The sequence below is a fragment of the Rhea pennata genome, chromosome 5 (assembly GCF_028389875.1).
Source record: "Rhea pennata isolate bPtePen1 chromosome 5, bPtePen1.pri, whole genome shotgun sequence".
NCBI classification, from domain to species: domain Eukaryota; kingdom Metazoa; phylum Chordata; class Aves; order Rheiformes; family Rheidae; genus Rhea; species Rhea pennata.
Window position 1 is genome coordinate 53,402,572 of NC_084667.1, and position 22,382 is coordinate 53,424,953.

General features: G+C 41.3%; 1 protein-coding gene and 1 long non-coding RNA gene across 11 annotated transcripts in view; one reads left to right on the forward strand and one right to left on the reverse strand.

The window, feature by feature from the left end:
- Positions 1-410: 410 nt before the first annotated feature.
- On the reverse strand, positions 411-19,607 carry LOC134141222 (uncharacterized). Its single transcript, XR_009958563.1, has 7 exons — positions 19,542-19,607; positions 17,577-17,757; positions 11,016-11,125; positions 3,293-3,363; positions 2,786-2,901; positions 2,298-2,691; positions 411-1,520 (listed from the first exon to the last, which is right to left on the reverse strand). It is a non-coding gene; the product is annotated as an uncharacterized LOC134141222 (long non-coding RNA).
- A 192-nt stretch (positions 19,608-19,799) lies between these two features.
- The window catches only part of UNC79 (unc-79 homolog, NALCN channel complex subunit), a 107,021-nt gene continuing 104,438 nt past the window's right edge, over positions 19,800-22,382 (forward strand). For 6 of the 10 annotated variants that reach the window (XM_062576171.1, XM_062576173.1, XM_062576174.1 and 3 more), the window contains exon 1: positions 19,800-19,893. In XM_062576171.1, coding sequence (XP_062432155.1) covers positions 19,872-19,893 — 22 coding nt within the window. In that variant the 5' untranslated portion in view covers positions 19,800-19,871. Of the gene's footprint in view, positions 19,894-20,033; positions 20,093-21,540; positions 21,951-22,382 lie in introns of those variants that run through there. The other 4 variants (XM_062576178.1, XM_062576179.1, XM_062576177.1 and 1 more) reach the window with 3 other exon arrangements.

The window sequence follows — 22,382 nt, forward strand, 5'->3', positions numbered from 1 at the left end:
TCACTGCTTGGGGATATCAGCTTGACTCTAAGAGCATTGCAGATACTTAGCAAGGTGTTGGGCATTTCCAGAGCTAACATAGGTTTACCAGCTCAGGAATCTCTGCATTTCTTTGCTGCTCACTGGAGACATGCCCTTAGGTTCTCACTGGCAGAACTCACTTTCAGTCTATAATTCTCTCTGAGCAAACTTTGGACATAAAAATAAGTGTTACAAGGCAGAAGAGAAAAATGTCATACAAAAATCATCCACTGAAACCAATGAACTAGGTCTTGATTGGGCTGCAATTATGTCATTTCCCAGAGCTGAACATAGTAATTACTTTATAATGCCTATCTGCGACAGAAAGGATAAAGCTAACAAAGTTAGGTGTTTTGGGGATCAAATGGAAATAACAAAAATAACTGCAGTGATTTTAAAAGTAGGCACAATATATTTTTCCAAACTGGACTGATCAGGGCACTAAGATTTGCTTGCTTTTGCAAGAATACCTCAGACTAATGACTACCAGCCATTGGATCAGTTTTGTGTCTTGTCCAAAATACAGTCTGGTGAACAATGAAACCACAGGCGGTCTCTTCCTTCTGTCTGGGTTGGCCCAGGGCCGTTGTCTTCAGCTGTACAATGCCAGCTCATACCAGCTGGGACTCTAGACTATCATTTGCTTATTCATCAGATTCCAAGGGAAAAATATAAATAGTACTTAGCTCTCTTAGGGCTCCCTACAGAAAAATAGAAGAGTCTTATCTTCATTTAAACAGTGGAAAAGTCATATATGTTAAAGCCAAAGCCTTGAAATTTTGGTATCTTGAAGGAGATAACTTAAAGCTGATCTTGTCCCATTAAAATTGATAGGAATATTATCACTAACTTTGGTGGATGTAGGATGAACCCCAAATTAAAATAAAGGCCCATTATAAAAGTAGAATGTTTTCAGAGGTTTTCAGAGGAATTCAGCATCTCATTGCCTCTACCAGTTTCAGCGTTGAATTAATTATTTTTCTGACAGTAAATTAAGACTGCGGCCAGTTTGGGTCCTTACTGTATTCTGTACAGAAGTATCAGCTGAAAGAACTTGCAAAATGCTCAGCCTTTTGGAAAAGCAGCTGCTTCTTACTGAAACAACTATTGACAGCAGCAGAAAGCAGTGTCCTCCACGATTACCTCCACTTGCTCAGGGAGCCACGTTTGCTGCCTGCCTGTTAGACTGCCTGCCGGGTTCCCAGCACATCCCAGAGCAATCTTAACTGGCAGTGCTGCCTATTGCTGCTCTTATCAAATCTGGAAAAACAACTAAGAAGCACTTTATGGGCTTCCACGCGGGCAGTCCTTAGAGAGGCTGAACCACGGCCCTGACTTCATGGCACCACACAATACTGCACCACTGAGAAGGTCAGATTTTGAACCGGGACTTCGCAAACGTTGAGCTGGGTCAAGACAGTGGGAGGGATCCCAATCTGGATTCAGGTAATCTCTGTAGTCCAGCTCTTCCTTTCCAGTTGACTGTACAGTTTGGTCTCCTAGGAAAAAAAAAAAAGATTAGTTGTATGCTGTATGCACAGTCAAAAATTACTAGAGAATATTTTTTGTCCTGGTTGCAAGCAAGGTTTTTGGTTGTGTTTTACGGTGCTTACTAGGGTGGATAAAAAAATCTCATCTTTGAGAGGAAGAAAACTGAAACCAAGTCACTGTATGCCCAAATAGATGTAGGTAAATGTGAGACTGCTTTGTGTTATGTAATGATTTACTGCCATCTACAGTGTGAAAGGGGTCTTGAAGACCAAAAAATATCAGAGATTTAAATTACAAGCAAAATAATACAGCAGTCCAAAAGAAATTATATTATGATTTTAAACCAAAGAAAGACATGATAAGAAGCTGGAGAAATATAATCAGAAGCTTGATGGGTACTAAAGAAGATTTTATGTAGTTTAATAAGCTTTGCACTTTTAAATATGCTTCATTTCAACCTAGATCAGTGTATTTGTGTATTACAGGATTTTTTTTCTCAACTCACTTATTTTTGGTGTCCTTGATCAAAATGAGTTTGAAGTAAATGACAGATTAAAAAGTCACCTTGTGCCCTTCATACTGAGATTTAGGCAACAGCATACCAAACCTTCTCTGGGTCATCTCGTGTCTTTGGTAATACTTACATAGGCTTCAAGAGGACAGAATCACACCCCTGTCAGGTAAATTCCATTTTATGGAGTTTCCCTTTTTAGTACATTCAATCTAAACTTAGAAGCATGTCACCCTTATACAAAGCACATTAACACTTATTGCCCTTAACTTACCTAGTAAGGAAGTTCTTCTGTGCCTGACTTTTCCATTATCTTTTCTCTTATGCGCTCTGTCCAGGCAGTGAATGAAATGGAGATTTTTTTTCCACAAAATGATAAACTGGACCATTCACTTTGTCTCCTTGTACAGTCTTGCAGCAAGAGGGTTGAGCCTGGTTGCTTTTTAGACTTCATATGTAATAAGTACGATTTGGCCTATAGAGAAGGTTTCTGTCCATTGGAAGTGAACTCCTCCTAAGCTCTTACAAATTGGAGGTCAGGCTCTGAGTCATTGCAAGGGCAGCTTCCCAATTTCCGCAGTATCTGAATGTCCAAGTGGAACCTGTAGCAGTTATCTCTGTGAGGCACTGTTAGATAATGACTCCTCCATTTGCCGTTAATGGTATTTCTAAAATTAAACGGATTTGCGATTAGCACCTGAAGCAGCAGGCTCTGATCTCATGATCCCTTGAAAATCCCCTCCCCCATCTGCAGAGACTCACCACTCTTTTTCTCCCTTCTTCTTTTCTTGTACTCCTCTTCACTATTTTCAAGTCTATAGAGTCTGTGCAGCTAGATCCATTGTTTTCTTATGTCATTGATATTATTTGTATTGTTCCTAATGTAATACAATGACAAAATCAAGAACATAGGATCTCCACATGTATACACACTATGTGGAACAGATTTGTTAAATGTTGAAGCAGCTTTCATGTATTAGCAGGCATACTGTTAGGTCCATGCAGAGACCCCACACCAATAAGGAAAGCCTGGTTGATTTTCTGAGCTTGGCAGCAGTAAAAGATAGATTCATCCCATCAAATGTCAGTAAGCAAAGTGTCTCAGTTAGGAGCACAGACACGCTTAAATTCAGTAGAGGAAGAAAAGCAGCTGCATGGGAAATTCAGATCTTAGGTGCACTCTGTGAATATGGGAAGATCTGTACATTGAAGAAATCAAAAATAGTTGAATAGTTGAAGGAGTCTATGGAGAGCATGCTCTTAACTTACATGCCTTACTAAAGTCTGGAGGATGAACCTACTGGAGACTGGAGTTGAGAGAAAGGAGACTTTATTTCTTTCTGGAGTAAAAACAGTTTTAGAATTATGAATAAGAAATTTGTTATGGCTGTGTTCAAGGACACAGGAATTATCTGGATGCTTTTCTTAAAAAAAACAAAGGATTGTATTAAAGAAGTACATGCCTTCAATACCATTTTTTCTTTCAGACAGAAACAACCTGTAAAGAATCAAATACTGGCTAAATGCTCAGGGCAAATAGATATCTATAATTAAGTTGTAAATGGTTTGTTTATTCAAAATGTAATGGTGACTCGAGTGTTATTAAGTCTGCTTTGGTTATGCTCTTGAGCAACATGTATTCTGGATTATAAACATACAGCATCTGATTCCGGCATCTGGTTCCTTTGTACGCTTGTTATTCAGGAGCAACTACATTGAGTTTAATGAACTCTTCCCTTTAAAATTGCAATGAGGATCTGCTCTGCATTCCCCAGGTGGCAGTGTTTGCACTGTAAAGACACAAAAAAGCCCCAGGCTAGTGCTGGATGAGACAGAAGTTATCCCATGTCTCCAGATACTATGCTTGTTTTTTACAGTTATGCTGGGATTTAGTTTAGCCAAGGGCCTTTGTTACATTCCTAAAAAAACCACTTTCCCCAAAGCATTTTTCCCCAAAACTGCTTCTAAGAGTCTATGCAGGTTAAACAAATGTGCTAATAAGGTTCAGAGTAAAAAGTTCATGAATTTATATTAAAATGCATCTTGATTGCGACCTGCCTAGAAATAAATTTTAGAATAGTTATCTATTTGCAAAGTGGAATATGTGTTATTATGTATTTGAAGAGGTGGATAGGAGTAATATCACCACCAAACTATGTTCTACTCTATTCATTATTGATCTGCAATTTAGGAAAAAACAGAATATTCCTGATATCAGGCATATTTATAAACTTCAAGTATATTTAACTTATTGAAGATAGATTTTATGATGTGTCCAAGATGTAGAAATAGGATCTTAATTTTCTTCCAAATACAAAACCTGTGTCAGGGAGGTTACAATATTTGAAGTTGATCCTACTCTAATTTTTATCATTAAAAAAAATTGCAAAAATAACAGTGTAACGATTGTGACTTCTTTTTAAAATTGGATGCTTACATTCAACATGTTTGCACTGGTTAAGTACAATCAACATCAGTACAATTATCCTAAATTTATATTGCTCTAACACTCTTTGAATCCCTCTGTATCTTGATGCATCTTTAATCATTTAAGCTACTGATCATTCAGAAAGTAGTTCAGTCCAACTCTGTGTAAATGTTTTCATTTGTGAAAATGCAATGATAATCAGAAATAGACTTTCAAACATGGTATCAAGAGTTTTGTTTGTGAGAGTATTTATTTGTGGAAGTATTCGTAGGAGACCAGAAGAAAAAGACAGTGGTTAACGTTTCTCTCCCTGGCAATGTCATTGTTCATTTTATTTGATCAAGATTGAAAAAACTACAGATCTGTAGATTAGTGATAATGAGTCCTGAAGTCTACTTGTCAAAGAAGTTGCAACAGATATTGTAGTTATGTAATTTGATAGTATGTCATCCATTGTAAAATAGGCAAGGAGGCAATCTGGCGATAACGTGCAGTGATCTCAGATTCGAATGATGTGACTGTCATATGAAACTTAGAGGCCAAGGCAGGAGAGAGGGTCTGGAAAGTGTTGAGCTGAGCCTTTTTGAGTAGTTTGACAAATACTATTTACAAATACACAGACTTGCCCTAAATGCCAGGGTGCATCACTGCTCAAAACAGAGGGCTATGATAATGCAGAAGATGCATTTGGCTTTACAGCTGAGTAATGGAGATTTGCTAGAAAAGTAAATTTTATTTAATTTTCCAGTGACCCCACAGAAAGCTGGAAGATAACTGACAAACCTTATAAGATTAATGAGAGTAGTTGTTGCTACTGTAGGGCAGTATTTGATTTGTTTTTAAAACAGGAGTAATGCTAGTTAGGTCTGTGCAAAAAGATAGTTGGAAGACGACAAACGAATCTCAGTTTCACTTCAGAAAGTTACTAATCCCCACAGCAATAGAGAAAAGTAAAGTTCATATAGAAAGCACAAACTCCAAAAGCGGAATACTTGAAAACAAATAGAAGAACCTGAATACTGTTATTTTAAAAAATCTCAGGACTGTACATCTAGGGCAATCTCTTGATGTTGGAGAGTCTGTCTCAGAATTTTTGGTGGCTTAGGTTTATATATTGCCTATTTAGTTGATATTGCTATAGTTGCTGAATGCAACAAATCAGTATTTTGGTCTCCAATTACTTTAAACGTATTAATGTAAGACTGAAGTACACAGATTTAGTTGATCTGTCAACTAAAGTTGATGAAACTCTATCTGGATCATATCAGCCCATCTTATTTGGTATTTTTGGTGAAACCCTCACTCAGCAGAGTTCATACTAAAGGAACTAACTCAGGTTAGTAGAAAGGCCTTTTACAGCATAGTATACAATGGGATATGGAATGTGTAAACATTCCATTGTAAATGCATTGTAAAGCATTTTCCACAATTCATGTAAAAATGGCCTTTCATTACTGATTGAACACTTAGAAGAAAACGTCTCTATGCTTCATTGAAAAGGTTTCTCCCTGTGAAAATGAGTTTTGAAAACAAATAGACGATTAAATGATTTTAAAAAATTAAAACAATGATTTAAAACTCCTTTTGAAATGGAGAAAAGTTTTATAACTTTCATCAAGTCTTTATGCTACCCAGTTTTGACATTTCAAACATTCCTTTCTTTTTTTTCAGTCCTACAGTGGTGAGCAAAGGAGGAAAGGAGAAAAGTGTGAAAGAGGAGCATGCAAAAATTGGAATATTTCCCTCTTTCTATTCTGGTTGGAGGAAGCCCTGCTTAATCATGGCCAAAGAGAGATCTGTTTCTCCTTATCCATATTGTGTGAAAAGACACTAAATAAGTGAATTTTCCTCACTCTTGATTGTATGTATATGGATTATATATATTTATCTGCATAACTATATGAGTAAAAAGAGATCAAACAATAACACTGCACATTCACTTTGAATATGTTTAAATGATTAAACTGAAGTGATGCAGGAAAGAATTTAACTCCTAGCTAAATGCAAATAATAAGTTATTCAATTAAGTAATTTTTTAGATGTATTTATTTGTCAATATCCTAACAGAGAGTAGGTCACTGATGACTTACGCAGTGTTGTAAAGAATGAATATCAGGTCACAAGGGAAGAATGGTGATAGTGATTCATAGTGATTTTCCCAAGTAATTGCACTCAAGAGAATTCATCTCTTTCCAGCATCTCTCTCATAACTTTGTCTAGGAAACTGGGTCCAGAACTTCCCTGGGACTTTGGTAATCCATGTTCTCTCCTGTACACAAACACTCTGAGTAATAGAGTATGAAAAACTTCCAAGAAATAGAAAATACAGAAATAATTAAGGAATTATATATATATTAAAAAAAGTGAGGAATCAAATAAGATGAGAATAAAAAGTCAGGTAAGTAAATATTTATAAGTCATTTTCATTATTCAGTGTATTCCTCAAACTATGTATACTGTGTGCCTGTCAGACATACATTTCCTGGACAAATTCTGTACTTGTTACATACAGCCAGTTAAAATATTGAGTGAAGGAGGAGGATTCACAGGAAAAAGCTTGTTGTCTCTTCATCCATAAAATGGAATAAGTAAATTTGCTGAGAGAAAACTCCCACAGAACTGGTAAAATACATGCCAGACATGTCTGTTTAATCACTGATCTATTATTGTCTGTTTGTGCAGATTGTCTTTGCTTTTCACACCTTGATAACATATTCTACACATTGTCAGAAAAACTCATACTGATGCTCTCACCACCACCACCGCATTGCAGGCAGTCTTGGAGAAGAGCTTGGTGGATACTTTCTCAAGAAAAGCCTAGAGAAGGATCTCATAGATGTCTGCTTCAAGCTTTCATAATTAAAAGCAGTAGAAAACACAGAAGGAATTAGTAATTAAAATATATTTGGACAGAAATTAATAGGGAATCTAGGACGTTGTACTTTTATTGAAACCAAGTGTAAATCTTCATGTCTGCATGTAACAAGCACAAAATCATCTAATAAAAATACTTGTAATAAAAGTGACACAGTCTATAGCTGAGGGGAGGATTATTTACTTTCCCATCTGTTAACCTCCAAGTGCAAAAGCAACACATCTTACGTGGATGTGCTTAGACTGTCAAAAATCTGATGGCTATTACTGAAAGCTGACTTATTATAAGCCAGCTCCAGTTTGTGTGTTGAGTTGCCAAATTAGCATGGTGCTAATGCTGGGCTAAGAGATCCTAAACTTGGAGCCACACTACCATAATTCCACAGTGTTCATCCAGCTCCGAGAGTGGAAGCATGGACACATCCCCACTTTTGTTCTTATACAGTCTCCTACCAGTATTGCTCATAACATTTTTTTTTGCCTTTGTCTAACCCTGTCACACATTCTGCTTTGATTCTGGACCCAGATGTGTTGCTTGATGTTAGCTGGCCATCTTTTCCCACTGCGGAAGCCTGCTGAATTAGTAATGTTTTGAACAGGAGGTGGAGGAATATTCGCTACAGTGAGGTGCAGATAACTTTTATTTGAGGTGCCATCTATTGGTCAGATCTTTCTGTGGAAGAAGGTGGGAGATGACTACAAGTGAGGGAAAATGGGAATTTTAGAGAGGGTATAATTTTGTGTGCAAATAATTTGTTTGAAGAACCTAGAATGTGAACATAGGGAAAGGAAAGGAGGAATTTTAAGGCTGTAGTAGTTATGGGGACAGATAGTTTTTCCATTTTGTCTGTCAGCACCAACAGCAGAGACAGACTCCTCCCATCTGCTGGGCTCAGCAGCATCACTGATGAGTGAGCTTGTGGGAGGTGGCTGCAGTGATCCAAAGGTGTTTCTTTCCCATAAAGAACAAGCACATATGCACACTCTTGCTGTTGCTGAGGACAGCAGCTGCCTGGTAGATGTTAGTTTATGTTGATGCTTCATGTAAGCAATTTAAAAATTAAGGGACTTGACTGTCAAGTAGAAGGACTCCTTACTTTTGCTGAAAAGTATTCAGTATCCTACAGACTTTGAGCAGTAGAAAAAAGCAAAGAACTGTGAAGCCTCTCACAGCAGTAGTTACTAGGACAGAATTTCCCAGCTGGGCTCTCCCCTCACCTGGATAAAATGATGGGCCTTATAATGTGTTGAGGATCTCTCTTCTACTTTAGGTCTGTCAGTTGGAGCAGCTGTGGCATCCACAGCCATCCACCCAAGGAAAATGCAGGACTTGTGGTAAGTGCTCTCTTTGTGTCCTTACACTTTATTTTTTTGCTCATAGCTTGGATGTAAGGCCCAGTCTTCTCAGAAGAGGTTCTTCTCACAGATCTGTGCCATATATAAAATCTGGGTTTTCTTCAGACCTCTCCCCCTGCTAGAAGCCAGTTCTTCCCAACAGCTTCCCTCCATTTCTCACAAAAGTTCCTCTCTTCCCACCTGCAAGAAGGCAAGCTCATTCCCAAGGGAAAGAGAATGCTTTCACAGTGGCCTAGAGACAGATATTGAAAAACATCCTATTTCTGAAGAATGGCTTTTATGAGTCCTGATTATATTCCTTAGCAGAACTACTCCAATACGTGATTTTTATAAGACATAGCCCTCGTAAGACATATGAGCCCTCGTACGAGTTCCTCATAGCAGGAACTCCCTCCTCCGTTATATCATCTCCCAGTGATGAAGAAATAGAAGACACTCTTTCCAAATTAAGATCTGGAGGCTCAGATATGCTGTAAATAACTTGGAATCTCTTTAAAGGGAGAGCACAGGGGCTTGGTGGTCAGTTAAAAAAAAAATGATTGAAAAATAAGTTCAGGTTTTATATATGCCATCTTATTTCTGCATGAAAAAGAATTCAAATAGGGAATATGGCTAAAGTTCCAGTTTTGCAAAACCCAGTGTTTGCACACTATGATTAGTCCTTAGGACAGGTCACAATCCAGGAAGCTGTACACATTTTCAGATAATGTAGAACTGGACCCTCATACAAAATGCTATAATGATGATACAAAAATACATTTTCCAAAATCTACCTTTCTACCAGAATGAATGTTTTTCTGCAAGTTGTGATTGTTAGGTGCTTTATTTTCAATTTTTAGATTTAAATTTGTGATAGCAGAAAGATTTTTTTTTTTGCCATGTATGTTGTTTATAATGAATGTTATGATAAATATTTTGAAGTCCAGACTGTATTTGAAATGAGTATAATAATATTCATTATGTCCTATTATGGTATTATTCATGTTATGAAGAAATATCTTCTAATGATCTCATGTCTGCCTTGATAAATATGGAGTATTAATCTTTTGTGATCCTTACATATTAGTAGAATGTGTTAGAACTCCATTGAAATAATCTGTAAGACAATCCACAGTAATATCAAAACAGATTCTGAAGGATTTCTAATTTTTTTCTTTCTCCCCCCCCCCCCCCCGATAAGTAAGGGTGTGCATTCTTACTGTACTTATGAAGTATGATCTTCCTATACAATGTTTGAGTTCCCTTGAGGCCTTAAACCATAATTAGAGTTTTCAGAGTGAGAATGGCAACACCTTCATAGTTTAAAGAAAGTGGTGCTTTTTTTTTTTTTTTTTTGGGGGGGGGGGGGGGTTTACAGGGGGCACCATACATTCAAGCAACAGAAGTAACAGCCTGGTCTGAGGCTGTTACGTGTGTGGAAGGTTTTCTGTAGATTTTAATGAATATTGGATGGGGATTTACATTCATGGTATTCAGAGGGGAAAAAAATGCCAGTAACTGCAATATAGCTGGACAAATAGTCTGTGAAACACTGCTCTTGCATACCATAAGTATATCCACTGAAATCAATTAGCCTGTTTTGCAAAATCTTTATAAAAACTGTTTTAAATATTTCAGTGTGCTTATTTGTGCTGGCTAAAATATCTAATATTGTCATGTATATCTCACCTGGTAGTAACTAAATAGATCACTAAGATATGCCATCTTTCAGTTGTTGTATTTGTACTTTTAAATTGTGATAGTAAGGCTGCCTGGTTATAATGAGTACTTGGAGTACGTGAGTGGAGCAGTGAGTGCTGTATTTGATGAAATTCAGTAAAAAAGCCCACCAGTGTTTAACATCTGGCAATTGCATTTCAGTGGCAACAACCCTACTTGCAGCACACTGGGTACCACAGTGCTGGGGCTCCCTGCTAGGTCAGGGCTCTCTGAACAGTGCTGTGCTTTGTGTGAGGACATCAGTGAAGTTCTGGGAGCACCAAACAAAGCACCTGCCCAGGGTCAGGCAGCATAATAGCAGCAGGTGGATGTAGACCTTTGCAGGAAGATCCTTGCTATGTTTCTCATGGCATATCTACATGAATGGTTTGCATTTTACAGGTGTACCGGAGCCAGCCTGGAACTGGCTACCAGCAGTAGTGCCTAACAGTAAACTGCCAAAACCTGTGCTTCCATAGAAACATGACAGCCGTTCTAGCTAAGATAAGGTCTTGAGTTGAATTCAACTTTGGAATGTGTACGTGGTCTGTGGTTATAGTTACATGCTGCAGTACAGACTTACGCTAAAATGTTCATTACAGCTCTGAGTAGTAGAAGGGGAAGTGTTAATGGTACCTTTCATCCACTAGATTGCCTCTTTCCAAGCATGGATGTTCCAGATGAGGTTCCACTGTTACTTAAGTGATTCGGTAGTAGCGAAAGTATGGTGCACAGGCTCACTGGGTCTACAAAAAGTAACCGGGGAAAACAACCAATTGTCAGTTGGACTTAAATTTGTGATAGAGTGGTCAACACCTCCACTTGAAAATTTGTAAGTGTTGGCAGATGAGAAATGTGGACACTCCTGTATAAGCTGCAGCAGCTTTCCTACAGATTGCTCTAAGGGTGCACCTGTTCTGTCAATTTAGTTCACTACTTGTTTTGCCCCGATGCTCTAGTCCATGATAAACTGAATCAGTTTATCTTTGTTGCTTCTGGAATCCCATCTGCAGCAAGCCACTTTGTCTTGGTCTGGGGGAGGGACTAGCTAGCTGACTTTAAACTGGATATGTAATTTGTATCCTAGGTATTACCCTCATAATTTAGTACTAAGTACTAGGATACTATTTAGTATTAGTACTACTTAGTACTACTAGGTGCTAGGATAATACAATACTAAGCTACCAACATACTAGTCTTGAAGGACATGAGTAAGGTCAGTCAACACTTTTTGTTCCTGAGCCAAGGCTTGCTTCTCTTTGTGGGTCACACAGTACACAGGGAGTCTCAACTCCTTCCTAGAAATCTATGCCTTCTCTTGCTCTCTGCCACTATTTCTGTGCAGCAGAATCCCTTACCAGGGAGAAACGTGGCTTTTGGTGTTCTTTGAACAGCTCTGGCATTTTTACCTGTATGTAGAAATAGTAAAGCAAAACAAAATTCTTGCTCTGGATTTCCTATCGTCCATCTCGGTGTCATATGTGTGATAAGGCTATCATGCCTTGATAAGTTTAAGAAGGAAATTTTTGGGGACATTCTTCTTTGTAACTATTAAAGCTTTACTAACACTACAATATGTTTTTACTTTAGCTATATATGTGGTTGGCAAGAACAGCTCTGCACAAGTCTGAGACTACAGGCAACAAAAAACTCAAGTTATTGTAAGGGGACCTAATTCAACCAGGATGACACTAATTTTCATAAATATGGCATGGTAGTTGTCATTAATGATGTGTTTCTTAGGGCTAGTAAAGCAAATCTCTTGATCTTATAATAGTTCTGATACATGCTCATCAGGTTTGTGCTAATTCTCTATGCAGGTCACCACTCACTTCTGCAAACTCCACTGCTATGGCAACAAATTACACAATTTGCTCTTTTAGAGGCTAATGAGATTACTCTAAAACAGTAAATGAGGGCATTTACCAGAGTCTGTGTGTGTGTGTGTCTTTTTTTTTTTTTTTTTTTTAAAAAAAAAAAAAAAAAACCTCTGACAGATACTGACGGATGTAATAAAACTAACATCCAAGGAGCTAATTGAGGTAATTCCTGGAAAAAGAAGAAAATTACAAATTTGTACGAACAGCTGTATTTCCTAGTGATTATTCTTTTCCTAAAAGTGTTAATTATTTTATTTTGAGGAGGAGAAAAAACAAATATTAACATCACAAGCTGGTTATGCTGTTGAGATCACAGTACTAGTAATGAAGCCCAGAGCTCTTCACCACTCAGTCTCTCATTTTAAATTAACCCAAGTCAATGATGACTCAAATGCATGTCATATGCCACATGGCATAACTGATATGTGCTCATGGCTTCAGCCAAGCTTCTGATCTCATCATGATCACTTTTACCATAACTGCTAACATCTGTTCCATTTGATTCATTTCTACTCTGTCCTGTCCTATTTTAATTCTACCCCACTCTGTTTTACTTCTTCCTCTTCAGAATAGCAAGGGACCCTTCCACGAGACAGGGAATGTCATCATTATCACCAGTTTATGTTCTTTCTTTCACTCTATCCTAAGGGCAATAATTGTATGCAAAGAGTATTTTAATCTGCCCTGGTTTATTTTTCTGTACATGTTGTGTTGAAAAGCCCTGTGTGCCAGGGAAGCTTGCCCTCTCTTGTTTCTACTCCATTTGACTTGTTACGTTTGTCTTTTTTTTTCTAACTGAGATTACTGCTGGCTCATCAGTCATATTCCCTCTCCCTTGCCTCCTTCATTTCATGGTATTCAATTCAGATGTGCCTTTAGTAATTAAAGTTTGAGACACTGCAAGAGTATTCCAATCGCTAATGTGGGGTTTAGGGCCTCTATCAAAACGCACTTAATGACAACCTCATGCCAGAAGTCGTGCAAATTTCAAAAAATCAAAATATTGTTTTAAAATAAATTAAAAATAGACTTTGTGTTGTTTGATAAAACTTGCAAAGCATTTTGATCCTTTCCTATCATTAGGCATTTAAATCCTCATTTGTTTCAAACACTGTTTATGCTGCATTTGAGTCTCTGAAGGTGTCAGGTAAGTATGTACTTTTATTTAAAATTCAAATAGATATTCAGGTAATTATCTGTATGCTGGATCTTTAAGGAAAACACCGTAAAAATGTATCAAGAGTAGGTAACAGTGAATATCTCTGTATAAAAACATATAAATACTTACCTGTATCTTGATACATAGAGGTATTTATATATGCACACACACCTACATTTAAGGTAGGAGAGATTAAAATTTTGTATCTTTCAGAAAGGATTACCTTTCTAAAAACAGGTTTGTTAATGCTTGGAGATTAAAAACAAATGAACAATACTGCATTTTGTCTCTTTGTTCAGAGCTTAGTATTTGAAAATTTAATTCAAACTGACAACAGTCACAAACAATGAATTCACCTCTGGAAGACTTCTTTTCTTTTTACAGGATATTTCATTATTGTATTCTTGACATATGTTGTAACTGCAGTTCTCACTGTTCTCACAGTGTGTTCCACATCCCTTCTAAACCTTACCTACTTTATCCTGTAAAAGTGACAGTGGAAAGAAATAGAAAAATAAAGTCTCTTGGAACAGCAGAACAGAGAATTTTCACAACTAATTCCTCTGTGAGAGGTGGGTATGTTTTGCGCCTCTCTTAAATATACTTTGTCATCTTAATATCCAGAAATCCAAGCTCAAGCACAGTCTATGCTGCCATGTGGAAAGTCAAGCAAAGGCAGCAGGAGGTCTTTGTGGATAAACAAGGAGCTCCTAACAAAACTCAGACATAAAAAGGAAGCATATAAGAGATGGAAGGAAGCAGGGGCAAGTGACCCAGGAAAAATACAGAGGCATTGTCCAAGTTTGAAGAGATGGGATTAGGAATACCAAAGCCCACCTGGAGCTGAATGGTGAGGGATGTGAAGGCAACAAGACAGGCTTCTAAAGGCACATCAACAGAAAAAATAAGACTAGGGAACGTGTGGGCCCATTGATGACTAGGGCAGGGGCCTGGTGACAAAGGACATAGAAAAGGCCAACGTATTCAATGCCTTCTTTGCTTTGGTCTTTACCGGTAAGACTTGCCTTTTAAGAATCTTAGGACCCTGAGGATACACAGGTCCATGAGACCTGATGGGAGGCATCCATGGGTGCTGAGGGAGCTGGCCGATGTCATTGTGAGGCCACTCTCGGTTATTTGAAATAGGTCAAGGTGATCAGGAGACAAACCTCCTAACTATGACTAGAAGAAAACAAATGTCAGTGCTATTTCCTCACCTCATCCCACCAGGGCAAGCAAGAAGATCTGGGGACCTACAGGCCAGTCACTCTCATCTGGATCCCTAGGTAAGTGAGGGAGCAAATAATCCTAGAAATACATTTTCAAATGTATTGAGAACAAAAAGTTGATTGGGAGTAGTCAGCATGGATCCATAAAAGGGGAAATCATGCCTGACCAACATGATAGCCTTCTACAATGAGATGACTGGCTTGGTGGAAGAGAGTAGAGCAGCAGATGTTGTTTATCTTACTCTAGCAAGGCTTTAGACACCATCTTCCATAACGTTCTCATAGGCGAACTGCTGAAGTATGAACTAGATAAATGGACAGCTGAAGTTACTGGCTGAATTGCTGAGCTCTAAAAGTTGTGATCAGTTATACGAAGTCCAGCTGCAGGCCAGTTGCTAGTGATGCACTGCAGGGATTGATATTGGGGCCAATACTGTTTAATATCTTCATTTATGACTTGGATGCTGGGACAGAGTGCCCCCTCAGCAAGTTTGCAAACAATATGAAAGCGGGAGGAATAGTTGATACACCAGATGGTTGTGCTGCCAGTCAGTGGGAATTTGACAGACTGGAAAATGGACAGAGAGGAACCTCCTGAATGTCAATAGAGGGAAATGCAAAGTCCTGAAACTCAGGAAGAATAATTCCATGCACCAGTACAGACAGGTGGCTGACCAGCTGAGAAGCAACTTTGCAGAGAAGGACCTGGGGGACAGAAAATCAGCAAATACCAGCAAACAATGACTCCTTGGGGCAGAGAAGGCCAACAGCATCCTGGTCTGCACTGGGAAGAGCATTGCCAGCAGTTCTGCACTGTCAAGACCACCTTTGGAGTGCTGTGTCCTGTGCTGGCCTCCCCAGTACAAGCAAGATACAGACATACTGGAGCGAGTCCAGTAAAGGGCCATGGAGATGATTAAGAGCTGGTAGTATCTGACATTCGAGGAGAGGCTGAGAGAGTTGGTACTGTTTAGCCTGGAGCAGAGAAGGCTCAGAGGGGACCTTATCAATGTGTATAAACACCTGATTGGAAGGAGTAAGAAGACAGAGCCAAACCCTTCTCAGTGGTGCCCAGTGACTGCATGACAGGCAATGGGTACAAACTGGGACATGGGAAATCTCATTTAAACAGAAGAAATTTTTTTTTACTGTGAGGGTAGTCAAACACTGGAACAAGTTGGCAGAGAAGCTGTGGAATCTCCATTGTTGGAGATGCAAAACCCAGCTGGACACAGCCCTGAACAACTGACTCTAGTTGTTCCTGCTCTGAGCAGGGGAGTTGGATTATATAATCTCCAGAGGTCTCTTCCAACCTTAGTGATTCTGTAATTCTGTGAAAATTCCATCATCAGCTCAGAAAAGTACAACTTGTTCTTTTTGTTTTTCATCAGTTTGTATGTAAGTTTTTCATTCCCTGTTCATTTACTGTTCAAAATGTGTTCTTGCACTAATGACTTGTGGACTTTCAGAGCCTGCAGCTTTTATGTGTGCTTTTAACTGAATGTATGCAGAGGTAAAAAGCACATAGATGTAAATCTTAGCTGCTTAAAAATGTTTCTAGTGAAGCACTGTACACATTTTATTAGACAAACCCATGAGGATCTTGCTGAAAATGGTGACTTCTATTCAGCACAGAAACTTGAGAAATTATTTCCCTAAATATTGTGTTCCAGCATTTGCTGCTTCTTAGCATTTCTTCACAAGTTAAAATGTGTCTATACTTGTATTAATAAACTAGACAATCTATCAGAGTTGGACCAAATAACAGATAAGTTGGATCAGGATTTATATAGGGTTTAGGCATTGTTTAGGCATGTGCAAAGACTCATAAGCAATGATTTGCTTTCCATATACCTGAATTACATGCTGAACTGTATAGAAACTTGTTCAGTAAATGTAGGCATAGCTGCAGTTTTCAGATATTTAAACCAAAGATGAAATTTTACATGATAAATAGAATTTATATTTTCTCAGCATACTGCTTCATCAACTTGAGTATTTTTAATAGACTCACCACTACAGGATGTGAACGCATGATGTATTTTAAAAGATACACATAGGACTTTAGTTTCCTCTCAGTGCTGCTAGTTCCCTACTGGTTCTCTAATGAAAAACAAAGCAGTTCAGCATGATTTGCTACATCAACAGACAGAAACTCATGATAAAGATGAAAAATGTCTTCAGTGGCCTGTTAGAATGAGGTCTGTAAGCCATCTGACTATATATTCATCACTTATGTTTTTCTGTGTTGTGAGGCCTAAGGTTGGAACAGCTTGTAGCACCATGTGGCCTCCCTGGACACTTGATCAAAGTAAATAAACAGAAAGGCTTTCATTGACTTTTGTAGGAGTTGGATCAGATATCACAAATCAGTTTCCAATAAGAGAGTGAATATAAGCAAGTTCTGCCTTACCTTGTTCAGGTAGCAATCTGCAAGATCTTGCAGAAAGCTCAACAGGAAGGAGCAGTCACATAGAGGACAGGCCCACTGCTCTTTGCTTTTGTGAAGTATTTTCACAAAAAATTGAGGTAATTCTGCTCCCAATTAAATGTCTTTCAGTTGCTAATCAGTCCCAATATAGTCACTGCAGCTTGTTCATACTAGCCAGTGGTAGTAGTTTATACTAGCTTCTCTCCCTCTTTGGGGTTTGCAAATAGAAAGGAGAGTAGAAAGAACTGCATGGAGGCTGTGATGGCCTCAGGGGAAATAGATTAAGAGCTCTGTTTTGGAACTAATTAAATGGTGTTGGAAAAACATTGCACATTCAGTACTTTTAGATTGCTCTGAGAAAAACAGCCAACGAGTTAAATGCCAGTGAAAAGCATCTGCCCCTTCAATGCAGTTCTTGCCACAGAATGTGCATCATCCTCAAATCTGGACAGCAGTAATTTGGATGCATTGCTTTGCATGATGAATATGAAAATGTACCTAATTTTCTCCATCTCCATAGCACTGTCCTCTTTGGCTACTGCAGGCCTACTCATCTTAGGCAGCCCAGCCCTCTGAGGGGAGAGAATATATTCCAATGGGCTTTGTATCTGTCAACTCTTCCATGCCCTGGCTGATGGATCCTACTGTCTCAACATATCTTCCTTAAAGGTGTGAGGATCTGAAAAAAATTAAAGAAATTTGGAGAGTTTCAGAAAAGAAAATCATAGCTTGCCATTAATTTTTGAGATCTGATATAGAAAAATGAGAAAGCTGGGGAACTGACAAGACATACATTTGTGAAATAATTTCTCTCAGAGACAACAAGAATAATGATTTAATTTATTATTACTGCAATTCCTTTTGAATGCTTTCAGTTAATAACAACTTCAGTACTTCAGATAAAGCTACTTTATTTCAAGATTTCTAATATTATGAAATACACAGTTCCTATATGCTGTAGAAATTATTTACATTGTTTTTTATTGGAAATAGTGGTAAGTAAATTAAAACCAATGCCTAAATAGGTGGCCTATTTATTTTTTTTTAATTCCTTCTTTAGTAATGTGAATTTCTTCTATAACTGAAAAGCATTAAGTCTTTATATATTCTGTCTGTTCACAATGAGTACCACTTCCCTTTCTGTTTTCAGATCAAGAGTATTCTGCTCCTTCTGTTTCCAACATTTAAATCATTCTTCTCTTTCCATTATAGATGCATGTCAATATATAAATATTTTAGTATGCACACATTTCCCTCTGTAAAACCTTGTGGGCGATATACTGTATGTATGTTTGCATATACATATATATATATATTTCTATTCAAGAGAAAAAAACCACTTACTTATGTGTCTTATATTACTTGTGAAGGTGCAAATTCCCTCTACCTGCCTTAAAGCACCCCTAGCCTTAAGGCAGAGTACTGTAAAACACAGAATCCCTCTGTAACTGATGAATAGGCAGGCACCTTTGGAAGGCAACTCAGACCTCTGATGGGCTGAATGACTTTCTGGAGCTACACCACAAGATACGCTCATGGATCATAGGGTTCTCAATTTGACTGCTACAGTGATGTGTCTGAACTGAAGTGGGATGAACATAGGTCCATGTGCTCAGTAAACTATACCTATTTCTCACTTCTAAAAAAAGTGAATTATTTCAATTTCCCTCACTTTTTCTCTGGAAAAGAAAAAAAAAACCTTTTTTTTTTTTCATGCTTTCAATATTTTGTGGGCTGCACAGTGCTGGAGGAACCTGTTCGAGGGTACCTCTTATCCTTTTCCCCTCCCCTTTTTACACCACTAGCTCCACTTGTGGCAGAAGGAAGGAGGTCCTGCCTCCTCCTCTCCTCCTTCGTGGCAGGAGTAATTCCTGGGACCTCTGCAGGTCCCTGGCTCGTTCACAGACCTGGACGTTGTCTCAACGTGGGCTCCTCACAAGGAGCCCACGGCTGGTCCTCCCACCCCGCTGCCATCCTGCGCTGAGGGAGCCTGGTGCGGTAACTGCAGCTGGGAACTAGGTTCAGGAGTCGGAGCCCAGGTCTCTTTGGGGAAGGGGAGTTAATGTCGTGAGCACCCCCAAGATCCTTGGAGGGCTGAGGAAACAAATGGGGAAAACAAGATGTGCATCACCGCACACCCTACTGAGACAGATATGAAAGCCCAGGAAGGTCAAGGTGAGGAGAGCAGCCAAGGAAACAGAGCTTGTGTTTTAAGCAGACACCCTCACAACTAATTCCCTGCAGTAGTCTGCTGTGACCTGGCCTCCCTGAAGCGCCAACGCGGAGCCTCAGGTCGCGGCAGGGCTGTGGGAGCCGGGGGGCACGGACCTGCTCCGGCCGCGGCGCTCGCTGCGAGCCCCGTTTGGGGAGGCCACCGCCACCCCGCCGCAGCCCCCCACCAGCCCCGGGCGGCACCGCCCGCGTCCCGGGGGCCCCGCGGGAACAGACATCGCCGGCTCTCACCGCGCCGCCACCTCGGCGAGGCCCTTCAGCACCCCGTGGCCTTTCGCGGCGGCGGCCGCCGCCCCCCGCGGCTCCGCGGAGCCGCTCGCGCCCCCTCGCGCAGCCGCTGCGGCCGCGCTGCGCCGCCCCTCGGCGTCCATGTTCCCGCGGCCCCGCCGCGCACTTTCCCTTTAAGAGCCCGCGGCCGCCCGCCGCTCCCCGGCCCGCAGCCCTGCGGCAGCGGCCCCCAGCGCGGCGCCGAGGCGGGGCGGGCGGCGCCTCCGCCCCTACTGCGGCCGCGGGAGCCGCTGCTCGGCGGCCGGCGCGGGCGGCGGCAGCGGCGGCAGCAGCATGTCTACCAAGGCGGAGCAGTGTGAGTGGCGGGGGCGGGCGGGGGCGCCCGCTGCGGCGGGCGCCGGCGCTGAGGGGGCTCCCGGGGCGGGCGGGGGCTGCCTGCCGCCTCCCGGCCTCTCCCTTCCCGGCCGCCCGGCCTGCGCCTCCGCGGCGAGGTGACATTTCTGTGCTGCGTCGCGGTGGAAGCAACATGTTCGTGCAGCCTGAGCGCGGCGGCTGTAAGGGGGTGAAACGAGGGGCCCGACGCGGGCCGGCGGGTGAGGGGCGGCGGTGCCGCTGCCCGCGCCGGCAGGCAGAGCGGGGCCGAGCCGGCCCGGCGCTGCCCGTGCCGCGCCCCGTGCGCCCGGAGGGGAGCCCGGCTCCCCCTGTAAGGCGGGGAGAGGCCGCGCGGCTGCGCGCGTTGCGGCTTCCCCCTGCGGCGCCGGCGGGGGGGAGACGTGGCGTCGTTCTCGCTCGCGCCGCTCCCGTTTTGGGTGAGCGTAGGGCGGGTTCGGCTGTCCCGGGGGGTGCCGAGGCCGGGCCCGGCGCGCTGCCCGCGGCCTGGCGCGCCTTCGCGGCGGCCCTCCAGCCACCATGTTGCCGCGCTGAGCGGTGAGCAGCAGCGGCAGCCGGCGAGGCGGTGGCGGGCAGCAGCGCTGCCGCCGCTGTGCCTGGTGGCGGCGGAGGGCGCGAGCGCTGGGCTGGAGCGAGCCGGGCAGCGCCCCCCCGGCGGCGGCCGGCGCCTCGGGCGCGGAGGCCTGCTGCCGTCGTGGCCGTGGTCGGCTGGGTTGTCAGGTCGCTGGGAAGAGCCCTTGCGTTTGTGGCAGCCTGTGCTGCACGGGGCTCGTGAGAAGAACAGATTTTCCCCCCTTTCCTTTAGGGTTAACCAGTTGTTTACAGAGGACGTTGCTGTTAGCATATGACGTGAATGCTAATTTACTGCTGTGGGAATGCATTTTTGGCCTCGTAAATAGAGCGACAGTGTTCTGGCCGGGTAGCATCTCTGGATTATGCAGCATTCAGGTGCAAACAGTCCCGTTCCTTGGGTCTTCCTGTTCTCCCCCCCTTCCCTGCTCCAGTTCTGAGCTAATTTCCTTTTTCTTACGCTTCTCACACCTTAGTTATGCATCTTCCACATTGACATATGGAAGAATTTCTGCTGTTCCTTGTCCTAGAACAGTCTTAGGCATTTTCCATCTCTTCTACTCAGCTTTCTCCATTCCTGTTTTTTTTTTTTTTTTTTTTTTTTTTTTTTTTTTTTTGTATGTTCAGTGTAAGCTTCCCTTTCATATTTTTATCTTTTTGTCTCCTTGTATTGTTCAGGAGACTGCTTCTTGGCTCCAGCATGTCCCTGTTGTTCTTCGTTTGTTTTTAAGGAGACTTACTCCAGGTCCAAATTGTAGATCTTTCCTCCTCCTAACGCTTTTTTCACTATGCCCAGGTAGAGTATTCAGTTAAAGGACATAACCTATTCTTTCTAACCCCCTGAATGTGTTTTGTTTACTGAGGCTGCTCCCCTGACTCGCTCTTATGGCATTGCCAACTTTTTTGCTCTTTGCATAATTTCAAAATTCTCTCGCCTGTGATTTTCTTTTCTTTTTTTTTAACAAATGGTGATGGTCTCCAGCAAGGATTACATTGATGAATACATCACTACCAGACAAACTTTCAAACCTCAACTATTGCTCCTTCAACCAGAATGTCTCAGATCGGAGTGACAAGTCATAATGAATCTGAATTTACCAAGAAACAGCAGCAAAATACCACGAATGAGGAAACAAACTGATCAGGTTGTGGGGCGTTAGGGGGAAGGGCATTAGTCTAAAGATGGATCTGTGGCTACACAGGAGCTGTTCCCACTGGAAAGCTCTGACTAGTGTCAGGTTGTATGAACAACAGGTTGAACGGTGATTATCTGGAAAACGGCCTTGAGAAGCCTCCCTTTCTTGTGACTACGTGCATCTCATACTAAGAAGTATTGACAGTGACTTTCATCATTTGGCCTGTTGCTATAGCATGTCTGAGATGTTCTGTTATATCCAGAGAGAATTAGTTTTTTTTTCCAGCTTGAATAATGATAACTGACATTTAATTATGGTAAGTAATGTCCTGGGAATGAAATCACCCTGTTCTTCTCTAGGGCAGTGAAACAATCAAGACCATCTTTAAGGACTTTAACGTTTTTATATTTGATTCAATCAAGGCTTACAGAGGGGTTAGAGGGCTTAGTTAGGTACTAGAGAGATACCTAGCAAAGAACCATGGAGTAAGTTCACCACTTCTTTTTTTTAACGATGACCCTATGACAATGGCTGAGCACTTCCACGGTGACATCATTTTCTGCAGTGTGACTCTAGGTGCTCAGTAACTCAGAAAGTTAGGTCATTTGCACTTCTGTATCTTCAAGGCTTGCAAAATTTTGCTCTAGGACTTTCAGAAGGTTTTTGGTGTTCTAGGATACTGCTGAAATCGTGAATGTTCTGGCACACTGTAAAAATGAGGCTAAAACCTTTAGTCTGAAGCTGAAGC